At 45.2% G+C, this 12,440-nt stretch overlaps 1 protein-coding gene across 28 annotated transcripts in view; it reads right to left on the bottom strand.

The window, feature by feature from the left end:
• Positions 1–562: 562 nt before the first annotated feature.
• PEG3 (paternally expressed 3) overlaps positions 563–12,440 on the bottom strand; it is a 30,741-nt gene continuing 18,863 nt past the window's right edge. For 27 of the 28 annotated variants that reach the window (XM_064293414.1, XM_064293406.1, XM_064293405.1 and 24 more), the window contains 4 exons: positions 12,103–12,215; positions 9,155–9,257; positions 8,041–8,133; positions 563–7,899 (listed from right to left, as the gene is read on the bottom strand). In XM_064293414.1, the coding sequence (XP_064149484.1) occupies positions 4,157–7,899; positions 8,041–8,133; positions 9,155–9,257; positions 12,103–12,215 (4,052 nt within the window). In that variant the 3' untranslated portion in view covers positions 563–4,156. The remainder of the gene's footprint in view (positions 7,900–8,040; positions 8,134–9,154; positions 9,258–12,102; positions 12,216–12,440) is intronic. The other variant, XM_064293415.1, reaches the window with a different exon arrangement.

A 12,440-nucleotide genomic window follows, 5' to 3' on the forward strand; every position in this document is an offset into this window, starting at 1 on the left:
CCCTAAGTGTGTTAGTTGTCAACAGGGATCCAGAAAGCATCTTGGCCCCAAATCTCTAGTCATTATGGAATCAAAACCATGTTTAAAAATTACTCCCTGAATATCTGGGATGATAACCTGCCAAACAGCATAGATGTCCCTGGTGGTGAGGCCAGGTTAGAAATGTTAATGAATTCAAGAAAGAATTAAGAATAGGGATTCTAAACCATTCATTTTTGTTATCTTTACTTGTTTTTCCCTAGGTTTGAATCTCTTACTTCCAATTAAAAATACAGACCTGAGTCACTGAAATATACTTGATTATTATCAAGTTTAAAGACAGTACTGGAACATATGGTTTTAATTTATAAATGCAGTTTAAAATGTGTCATCAAGCAGTTAATAGATGATCCTTTAAAAGTAATTGCTGAAATATGCAATATGTTAAAACAGAATAAAATCTGCAACCAAACTTAAAAGACTGAGGTAACACTATGTTTTTGGATCTGTAACTTTTACAGCAACAAGTACAATATTTAACAACCCCAAACACAATAGGAAAAAGAAGACACTGAAAAATATCTTATTTTTAACTTTATTTTTATTGTTGACACTATTACAGATAGATAGAACAACCACAACCATATAAACCAAAAACCTGTGCACAGAAACAAGATGAAGAAAACATATCAAGATATTAACTACACTCTTTGGATGGTGAAAATATGGGTGAACTTCTCTTCTACAGTTCTGCAACTTTCAAAGTTTCTATAATGAACGTGTACTGCGTTTACAATGGAAACAGATGTAACAAGGGCGAGTTACCAAAATGCTATAATGAAGACCATTCAAGGAAACCGAGACAAAATATTTAACCGTACTCCCACAACGATCACACAGCTATTTTTTGAACTGTTTTCCATATTTCTTCCCATCTGACTTTCCTCTGCGTACTTATACGAACACCGTAATCATCACAGACTGGTGCACAGAAACAAGCTGAAGGAAATAAATCAAGATGTTAACAGTAGTTGTCCTTGGGTGTTGGGAATATGGGTGAATTTTTTTTTCCACTTCACTGAACTTTCCGAAGTTGTCTATGAGTATGTATTACATTTGTAATGGAAAAATACATACATAAACTTTATTACCAAGACACCAAAAACCATTCAAGGAATTTGAGACAAAATAACCATAATCCCACAATGACAACACTAATTATTTTCCATATTTCATTTTAGACTTTAAGTATACATATTTAACACTGTTATAATCAGAAGCTTGTGTACTGAAACATGGAGGAAATATATCAAGATGTTAACAGTAGTTGCTGGGTGTTGGGAATATGGGCAAATTTATTTTCTTTTTTAATTTACTGTATTTTCTAATTTTTTTTTCCTCTGGGTATGTACTATGCTTGTAACAGAAACATCCATAATAAACTTTGTTACCACATCACTGTAACAAGAACATTTAAACAAATTAAAAGTTTTTAACCGTAATTCCACCAAAGTAACACAGTAACTATTTTGAATACACATTCTGACACAGTTATAAACCTGTGCACAGAAACAAGAAAAAAACAAGATACTGAAGAGTGTATCTATCTTTGGATGGTGGGAACGTGGGGTTTTTTTTTTTTTTCCTCCACTTTTCTGTATTTCCTAAATGTTTGATGAGTTCAAATTATGTTCACAATAGAAACATGGTTATAAACTTTTTAGTAACACTACAATAAAGAACACTGAAGGAATTTAAGAAAATAATGCTCAACTATAAGCCTACAACAACAACACAACAGCTTTTGACTATAAGCGTACATTTTTAAACAGTTATAATTGTAGTATAAATATAATTTCGTGTCCTGCTTCTTCTGCTTAATATTCCGTAAATATATTTCCACGTTGCTACGTAACTCCTCGTGATTATCATTTTTGACAGCTGCATAAAAGCCCAGAGTGCATATTTCAGATGTACTTAATCATTCCTCTATTGTTTGGCATTTAAGTTGTTTCTAATTTCTCACCAACATAAGGCTGCAAACAGACCCCTTGAAATTTGGCAAGCTGCTTTCGGAAGAGGTTTTACCGATGAACACTGCCAACAGTAACGAGCCTACCCAGTTCACCACGATGACATCAACACTGAACCCCGTTTGAAGGGTCTTCCTCTGGTATAGCACACCTCTCTGCTCCTCAGTTTCCACGCTATGCCCATTCCAACCTGGGATCTTTATGTGCAGCTGCCCCACACGGTCACCATGCCGTCAAAAAGGCCTATTCTTCCCAACTGCCCAGGACGGCTTGCTCAGCTCTTTCTTGCCAGTCTCTGCTTCTGGTGTTTTCTTCTGTCTGCTTTCTCTCCTTCCTAGGTTTGGTGACCAACTAGGACTCCCTTCTTTGGCTTATGTATTTCTTTCTGCTTCTTGCTCGCCGCTCTATAACCTCCCTAGGCTTTGGCATTCCCTGCAGCACTGACACTCTCCACCAGCCCTAAATGGTGTTTGAGTGTGCATTTCAATTTTGCTTGCTCTTCTGTTTTGCTCACTTAAACCACAGATCGTTTTTTTGTTGTTGTTGTTGTTTTTTTTTTTTAAGTTTTTAAATTTTTAAATTTTTTTTTTCCCCAGCCAACTCAAGGCCTGAAATTTCTTAATATAGTCATTATGCGAGGGGAGGGGAAGCGAAGGAGTACAGGCGGCCAAAGACAGGGACACAAGAAACATCAAGCTGCAAGCAAATTTGTGATTAGCGTAGAACCAGGGAGATCAGATGAACACAACACTATAATGGAGAGCTCAGAAAAACTTAGGAGGGCCGAAAGAGGAAGGAACAGAAGGTAAACAAACCAAATTAAGGCTGCTGGGGAACCTGAGTCCATGTTAAGCTTGAGTTGAATGTGAAGTTTTTTTTTGTTTGTTTGTTTTGTTTTGTTTTTTTAATTAAAAAAGTTGGACACAAGAGTTAGAGGATCAGACAGGTGAAGAAGAGAAGTTTAGCGACAGAAAGACCTAAGGATACTAGCTCCTGCGAAGCCAGGGTGCAAAATGACTTGTGGCGGCACACACTAACGATGCACAAGCGACCAAAGCCACATTACTTTTTACTTAAGGCAGGAAGCGCACAGAGCAAGCGATGAGCCGGTGGCCTGCGTTTCTATTTACAACAGGAGAGCCTCTCCCTAGGGTTCTCAACCTTCATTAGGCACGGCCATGTTCTAGATGGTTGCAACCCACTATTTAAAGGCAAAGGCAAAGACAAAAGGTTTAAAGGGAAAAGCTTCAGAGTTTGTGAATTCAATACTGAACACATATTGAGTTAAAAAAAAAAAATTTTAGTATTTTTTTATGAGAGCCACCACAAGGTACAAGGTGGCAACTGATCATCTCAGGTCGTGAAAGGCCAATCCATGTATTATCAAGGCTTACGTAGTGTTAAGTTCCAGAGCATCGGTGTAGGTGACATAAATGGCTGCCAAAGGAAGCTAAAAGTACTCTCTTTTCAAACAGCAAAGAGTGGATCACATTGAATCTTTCACGCCTACACCTGCAAAGGAATACTTGAGTAAGAGAGCAAAATACAGAGTCAATTGCTCAAAAAAGATACTGATGGAGTTCAAATTATTCACAATAGATCTTCTCAGGGTCCAAGATCCTTACAAATATATTCTCCTTTGTCACTCTCTCCCCCGCCCCGCCCCACCCTCTCCCCCCAAGTCGAGGATTACCAGGTAAGGTACCTCCACACTGTAGACTGAAATTTGCATTGTACTAAATCCAAACGTACTGAATCAGCAAATGCTGATTTGCTCTTTTATATATATATCTCCAGAAATATTTACAGGTCACAGGAGTGTCATTTACAGTTGACCAGGACAATTTCTAGAGCTTCAGATACTCAGAGGGCTCCTCTTCAACGTGATTACTCAGATGAGAGAGAAAACATGAGCTATCGCTTCCCCACATGCACACACTTGAAGTCTGATGGGGGAGAGCTAAGATCCAAGGAGTCTCCATATTCAGTTTATTTTCAGTATGGGTTTTCTGATGTTCAAGAAGGTGTATACACACCAAGGTAAGTTTCCTACTTATCATGGGATGGGTTTGTCTGAGTTCTCTGCTGGTTAACAATGGTCAAGTCCTAATGGAAGGTTTTCCAATATTTACGCTTAGATGTTCTTAGCCGGTGTGGGAGTTCTGGTGTCTGGCAAGGGACAGGCGGTCACGGAAGAGCTGCCCACAGACGTCACATTTGAAGTACTTCTCGTCGGCCCTATCACTGGCACTAGTGCTGGTACTGGCGTGCTCAGTGTAGCGTGAGCTTTCACCATAGACGTTTCCTGCCTCATATATGATTACTCGGGCATGGGTTTTCAGATGCTCACCATAGGCTGAGCTTGAAGTGAAGGTTTTGGCACATTCTCTGCAGTCATAGTATGGTTCTTCAACCTGGATCTCTTGGTCTCCCCCCTCCTCTTCTGGGTCTTCAATCCCTGCACCATCGGGCTCGTCGGCATCTTCCTCGGGATCCTCGGCTCGCTCTTCTGGGTCTTCAATCCCTGCACCATCTGGCTCATCGGCATCTCCTCTGGGAGGTTCGGCCACTCCACTGGGCTGCTCAGCTTCCCCGTCAGGCCCAGCAGCTCCTCCATCGGGCCCTTCAGCCTCTCCGTTGGGCTCAGCAGCCTCCAAGTTGGGCTCAGCGGCCTCCACTTCTGGCTCAGCAGCCTCCACTTCTGGCTCGGCAGCCTCTACGTTGGACCCCTGAATCCGCAGCACTTCTTGTGGAACGACAAAATTGGCTTCAACCTCCTGGGCTGCTTCTTCCAGGTGAAGCTGCTGGTGTTTAACTAGGATCGTGCTATGAATAAAGGACTTCCCACAGTCCTTACATTCGTAGAAAGGCGAACTTGTGTTGGGAAGCTCAGAAACGAATGAGGTATGAACAAATGTGGCTCCATAGTTAAAGGGCTCATCTTTCTCGTGAACCCTCATATGATCCCTAAGGTCTGGCTGACTGAGAAAGGTTTCTCCACATGTTTTACATTCGTAATTTTTTTCTTCAGCTTGGCTTCTCTGAAATTCGGTGAGGGCTAGGCCTGGGGCACCCGTGTCCTCGCTTGTCTTGCCACGCTCCAGCTGATCCTCTCCAGTGTGAATTTTCATGTGTTCACGAAGGACAGAGCTGTGAATGAAGTCTTGTCCACACACCTGACATCTGAGGGTTTTCGACACAGGAGGACTCTTCTTAGAGGACCGCCTCCTCTTGCGTATGGTGGGAAGGGGCAAGCGCCGCATCCAAGCTTCATTATGCTGCCTACCGACAAAAAATGGCTCCATCTCGTGCATCTTCTGATGCTCAAAAAGGAAGTCGTTACTAATAAAAGATTCCCCGCACTGTGGGCACTCATAGAGCTGGTCTCCGGCGCCACTTTTGTGAGAGTCACCAAAGGAACAGGTCTGGATTACCGAAGGCCCACACACACGGTTGTCCATGAGATACTCCCGGCCATGAACTTTCTGATGATCCTCAAATTCGTTGAAGTGAGCAAAGCCCAGCCCACAGTCCTTACATTCATAGATCGTGTCGTCTGACTCATCCTTCTGAGACTCATCAAAGCCAACGCCCCGAATGACAGAGCTTCCAAATGGTGTCCTGCCGTGGAACCTCTCCCGGCCATACACTTTCTGATGACGGCCGAGGGCTTCACTGGTAGCAAAGTACTTCCCACACTCCTTACATTGCATGCGCATGCAGTCTTCAGCATAGCTGGTCTGGGGGTCCGTGAGGGCTAGGCTGCGGATGACAGACCTTTCGTACATCTTGCTTCCAGAGGGTTTCTCTCGGTCATGTATCTTCTGATGTTTGCTAAGGTCAGAGCTGTGAACAAAGGACTCCCCACACTCCTGGCACTTGTAGAATCTCTCGTTGGTGTGACTGTTCTGTGGTTCACCAAAAGGGAGGGAGTGGATCACAGATGTCTTATAATCCCTGCAGCACTCAATGTACTTCTTTTTTGCACGGGCCTTTTGATACTCACGGACATGTGAATTAGGGGCAGAGGATTCACCGTCCTTCTTCAACTCACTGGGTCCCTCTACAGTAGGACTGTTCTGAGGTTCCGCAGAGGACACACTGTGTATAACCGTGTATTTGTTATACTTAGCCACTTCAAAAGGGTTCTCTCTGGCATCAATCTTCTGTTGCCTGTTAAAGTCTGAGATATAAATGGAGGATTCCCCGTTACTACACTCGGCAAGTTCGTTTCCAGTGTGATGTCTTGGTGGTTCAGCAGTGACTATGCTCTGGATGACAGATCTCCCACACACCTTCCCTTCATAGGCGCTCTCTCCAGCATGGGCTGTCTGGCATTGGATCGCATCGGCACTCGAGATGGTAGACTCGGCGATCACCTTCGGTTTACTGAGCTCCGCAGCACTGTGGCTTTTCTGGGGGTCAGTAAAGACCAATCTGTGAATAACCGATCTCTCACACCGTCTCCCTTCACAGACACTCTCTTTAGTGGGAAATCTCTGCTGTTCCTCGGGGTTGGCACTAATGGTAAATGCTCTCTCATTCTCCTCATTGTCAGGTGGTCTTGTTATGGTGTGACTTTTCTGGGACTCAGTAAAGGGCACGCTATGAATGACAGATTTCTCATATCCCCTGCCTTCATAGAGATTCTTTTGAGAATGGATTTTCAGGTGCTCACTGAGGTCTGAGCTTTGGATAAAGGCATCCCCACCATCTTTAAATTCATACAGCTTCTCTTTAGCATGCGTTTTCTGATGCCTTTTAAGGGACTGGCCAGGAATAAAGGTCTCCTCACACATTTTATCCTGATTTTCAAATGGGTTTTCTCTAGCATGGATTTTCTTGTGTTCTTTCAGGGCAGAGCTATGCAGGAAGGTCTCCCCGCACACCTTACATTCATACATTTTCTCTTTACTGTACATTTTTTGAAACTCATTAAGGGCCGGGCTGGGCTTAAAGGCTTCCCCACACTCATTATCTGTGTCATCACCGAAGTTCCCTCTACCATGGGTTTCTTGGTGGTTGACCAGGGCAGAGCTATAGAGGAAGGTCTCCTTACACACCCTACATTCATAGAATTTCTCTTTACTGTACATTTTCTGGAGCTCGCTAAGGGTCGGGCTGGGAATGAAGGTTTCCTCATATTCCTGATCCTGACATTCCATGAGATACTCTCTCTCGTGGGTTTTTCGGTGCTCAGTAAGAGTGGTGCTGTTATTGAAGGCCTCCCCACACTCCTTACACTCAAAGCACTTCCCTCTGGCCTGCCTTTTCTGAACCTCACTAACGGCCATGCTATGGATGAAGGATTCACCATACTGAGAGAGATTCTCCCTCGTGTGCATGATCTGGTGCTCAACAAACTCAGAAATAACACTGAAAGGCCGCCCACACTCATCACATACATAGGGCATGTCCCCGAAGTCAGCTGGCAGCGACTTGGTTGGGGACAGCGAGCTGAGGCTGCTCATGCTCACAGCTGCCCTCATCTTGCTACATTCAAAGGGCTTCTTTCTCACATAGCCTTTCTGATTATGAACCAAGCCCTTCCCATCTGTGTCCAACTGATAGCGCCTTTTTCTTTCAATAACTCTCTTTCTGGACATGAGGTTGGAGCTAAGGTTGAAGCCTCCCCCGAGCACGCTCCCCTCACAGCCCCGCTCCTGAATTACCGATTCCCTCTTGCTGAAGGAGACGTCTTTCCAGTCATCATCGAGCATCCTCGGGAACCTCTGTGGCCAGTCGTTAGATTCCCTAGCTCTTCCCACCTTGGAGTTGCGTGAGACATCCTTGATGAACTTCTCCATGATCACCCCGTGGGAGGACCTGTCTTCACATATTCCCCGCCGATGGGTTGACTTTTTGGCTTCAGGCATGGTTTTCAGGCCTGAAAGGAAACCCCAAGTGTAAACACACCCTGGCCCCCGTGCTTCTACAAGGTAATGGTGAGATTCAAGGAAGTGCCCTTTTGTAAAGGTTTATCACTACACCTCACTGAGGCCATCACATCCATCTGCCTGGTTCTCACCTCGACTGGTGCTCGGGTAGGCACTTCTCTTGGACCTTGATGAGTGGCCGTGTGTCAGGTGAGAGTGTCTGTCATCCTCTGCGAGCTGGACCCCTGCACATAAGGAGGAGACAATGGTTCACAGGGAGCAGATTCATCATATAAATTTCTCTCTGCCTTTCTCTGAGATGCTAAGATGAGGTAGTCCATATCCAATTCCTTGGCCTGTTTTTATCTGCTGCAAGTTTCCTTGGTACCTACTCCTAAACCCACTGCAATTTGAATTTTAATTAACTCTCCTGACTCCACCTAGAAATCTGTACCAAGACCTTCCCTGTGTCCCTAAATTCAGTGTTATTCTTCCTGGCTGTCACCCTCCTCGTAGCCACTTAAAAATCTTTACATCCTCTTTTTCATTGGTCTCCATGGTTCTGCTCCTGCCTCCCCTTCCTCCACCCGTTCTCTAAACCCAGAGCGCCTCAGGGCTCCAAGGTCTGACCCATCACCCCCACCACAGACCTCTTCTCCAAGCATCAGGCCTGTGCACCCTAATCCCTAGTAAGAACTTCACTTAGATATGCCTTCTAGGAAAGTCCAAACCACTGTATCCAAATCGGAACCCGTGATCCCATTCTGCATCTGTCTTTAAAACTCTCCACTGTCACCACTCTAGAAAAGGTCACAGCTCTTATGGCAAAAGGTTTCTGCCTCTCCTCCCCAATCCTGGACACTATCTTCCACCCAGAACCTGAGTGCTTTGTGAAAAACACAAATTTCATTTGAAATCTTTCAAAGGCTCATTACTCTTCAACTCCAAATGCAATAACAGAAGTTACAGCATCCTGCAGGAGCCCTAATGGCACAACGGTTAAGTGCTCAGCTGCTAACAGAAAAGTCGGCAGTTCAAATCCACCCAGCTGCTCTGCAGGAAGAAGGCCTGGTGATCTGCTCCCATAAAAATCACTACCTAGGAAACCCTATGGGGCAGTTTTGTCTCATGAGGTCGCTACGAGTCGGAATCAACTCAACAGCACACAACAGCAATAACACAGCATCCTGTAGAGCTTTCAGAGAATAAGGTGACAAAGTACACCAATGAACAGATACTTCATGACCAAGAGAAGCGGTGGCTCACCTAGGGAGAGCAGCTTCCTGTAGTTCTCCATGTTGTCCTGAACTGGGTCCTGAGGTTTCCTGTCCTCGGTGAGATCCACTACATCCTGATAGGATTCCGCATCCTAAAACGTCAAACACAGACCTCTCAGTGGAGTCCACTCCCACTAAGGCCCAGGTATCAGGAAAATGCTGGCAACAGGGGAGCAACACGTACCAAGTTACACAGAAAAAGAATGCTCACGGTACTCGGGGCTCTGAGAGGTTCCATCAAGTCTAACTAGGGGCCTGCTGTGTACCTACCTTGGTGCTACACTCTGAGGAGGATCCAAAAGATGCATGACACACATTCCTTGCCCTTATGCAGCTTATAATTTGGTTGGAGACAAAAGACTTCGTGAAACAATTAGAGAATGTTACACAATAAAGTGTGGGTACAGAGAATAAGCACTAAAATGGCTTGGTCGAGGGACGGTGCAGGATGGGTTGGAACAGTGAAGAAAGGTTTTGTGGGGGGCTCTGGGGGGTATGCTGAGTGCTGGGTAAGGTTTGGTTATGTAAAGCCTGAACAGACTCAACATCAAATGTGCAGGCGAAAACTGGGAGCAGAAAAACACTCATTTAAGCAAACTTGTCAGGAAGTGTGATTTCAACCTCTCTCCCCAGCATATCCTGTGCACACTTCATCACACACCACTGCTGCAGGGTGGGATCTTCAGGGGTGCACAACTTCCACACAGCCTAGGAGGAGCTTTAAACACTAGTGTTGACAGAGAGCTGCTGCCAGAAGCCATCAATGGTTTTGGTGAGTGGTGGTCATGGAGATGCAGGGTGCCGTGAAGAGACCACAGGTTGTAGAGTCAAAGAGAACTCTGGGGCCAGAAGAGGACATGCCATTAGCTATGCAACCTCAGGAAAGAAACCTTTCTGAACCTCAGGTTCATCTATGAAATTGGGGTCCAAGCATCTGCCTTGTTGTAGGTGAGGCTTTTCTTCAATGCAATGTATTGCTTAAATATCAAGAAAAAATTAATATGTAGCTGTTTCAGTATTAAGTTTGCTATAGTTATATTACTGGCAAGAGGCAGAGCCATGATCCCATAAACCCTCTGCCATCAAGTCAATTCCCACTCACAGAGACCCTACAGGGCAGAGCAGAACTGCCTCATAGAGTTTCTAAGACTGTAATCTTTATGGAAACAGACTGCCAAATCTTTCTACCACCAAGTGGCTGGTGGGCTTGAAATGCCAACCTTTTGGATAGCAGCAGAGCACTTAACCACTACGCCACCCTAGGGCCATGGTAAACAAACAAACAAAAAAAGAAACCCAAACCCACTGCCATCGAGTCAATTCCAACTCATAGTGACCCTACAGGACAGAGAAGAACTGCCCCATGGGTTTCCAAGGAGTGGCTGGTGGATTCAAACTGTCGACCTTTTGGTCAGCAACCTGACCTCTTAATCATCGCACCACCGGGGCTCCATCAGCCATGTGATAATGTAGCAAAACAAGATGGGGCTTCTGCAGAACAAGGCACAGCTCCCATTGAGAAGTACAGTAAGCCGGGACACTGAGGCTTAAGAGATAAGCTTTAACTACAGATCGATTAAGAAGACAAAACAACAAAATCTACATAGGGTAAGGAAATGAGGCAGACCTTCAAGAACATAGCTCTTCCTAGATTAGGGCTGAGAATTTCTAGGACAGCAAAAGTCAAGCTACAAAAGCAGGAGGTGTTCCAAACTTGGTGCAGTGACCACCTCACAGCTACACTGTTTTCGTCATGTGTGAGGAGAGCCTCTGCCAGGTCCCTGAGAGCAGGGCTGACTTATTCCCACCTATGCCTGTGTCTCCCTAGATCGCAGCACTCTGTCACCACAAATGCAAGTAGAGCTAGTGAGAGGGAGAAGAGGTGCCCAGAGGTCGCGACTCAGGGTGGAGGCTAACTGAGTGACTGTGGGGCACAAACTCGGGAGGACGAAGGTCAGAAGTCACACCAACCCCGGTGTCGACAGACTCTAAGGGCGATGAGAAAGGTAAGATCATTTTTCATACTGTTCTTTCATCTGCCTAATCTGAGTATAGTGGATGCCCATTTATTCTTGAACTGCACTGCTTCTATGAAACATAAGTGATGCTTTAATTTAAATTTAAGCTAACCTACGCCAAGTGGGTAGCTCTAAAACAACAGTTCCCTTTGTATCTGTAATTAACAATCAAGTTAAACTTGAATGGATGCTGCCCTAGGAACAATGTTCTTAATGCCACAATTTCTTATAACACAGTCTACACATATGAACAACTATAAAATTTACACATAATGCTCAAAGAAAATGAGAGAATTTTGTTTTGCACACCCACAAAATGTAATTATATTGTATATTCTTACTCTGCTGTTTCCACCATATGTTGTTGTTGTGGGCCGTGGAGTTGATTCCAACTCATGGTGACTCCATGTGACAGAGCAGAACTGTCCCATAGAGTTTTCTAGACTGTAATTTTTATGAGAGCAAACTGCCCGGTATTTTCTCCTGCGGAGCTACAGGGTGGGCTCAAACTGCCATACTGAGTTAGAAATCAGTGGTTTCCAGTCCTCTGGCCTACGGTCATGAGGCTACGCTGTCAACTCTTCACACACTGCTTTGATGACTGGCAGCCTCCCTGGCTCCCTATTGAGGGCCAGAAAGGTCTCCAGGATTCTTGCGAGTCCCTGGCAAGTACACAGCCAGCCTGACTGACCCACCCAGTGACCCAAGTGCTGATGAGTGGGAGAGTCCCTCTGACTACAAGGATGAACCAGAAAATGGGCAGCAGTCGCCCTGGCCACTGGTCACCTGTGGGGAGTGGTTGGGCTCTCAGTCCAAGTAGATTCTTGTGGGCGGATGAACACTGAACCTCGAGGGAGGAAGGTGTCCTCGCCACAGCAGTACAGTTGGTCTTTCAGGAAAAAGCACATCCCTGGCATACCTGGGAGGTGGACTCAAAGTCCATCATGGAGTCCCTGTCAATGTCATCCTCCCCCTCCATCTCAAAGTTGGTCTTCTCCATCAGAGGGAGGGAGAGGTCGTGTTGAAGCAGTCCTGGGGAGGAAAAAGATAGTTGCAGTAAGGAGGCCACATGTCTGCCCTAGCTAGTCACCCTCTGGGTCCACTTGGCATGCACGTGTGTGTGTGCGCACGCTCACTCACATCAAGATTTACACTCCTCGTGTTCTGCCCCGACACTGAAGAGCCCAGTCAACATGGCAAGCCCTGCCACATCTTGAAGTTCCACCCTGTCCTCCTGTTCCCATGATGCTGGAAGCT

Source organism: Loxodonta africana, chromosome 11 (assembly GCF_030014295.1).
Source record: "Loxodonta africana isolate mLoxAfr1 chromosome 11, mLoxAfr1.hap2, whole genome shotgun sequence".
Classification (NCBI taxonomy): Eukaryota; Metazoa; Chordata; class Mammalia; order Proboscidea; family Elephantidae; genus Loxodonta; species Loxodonta africana.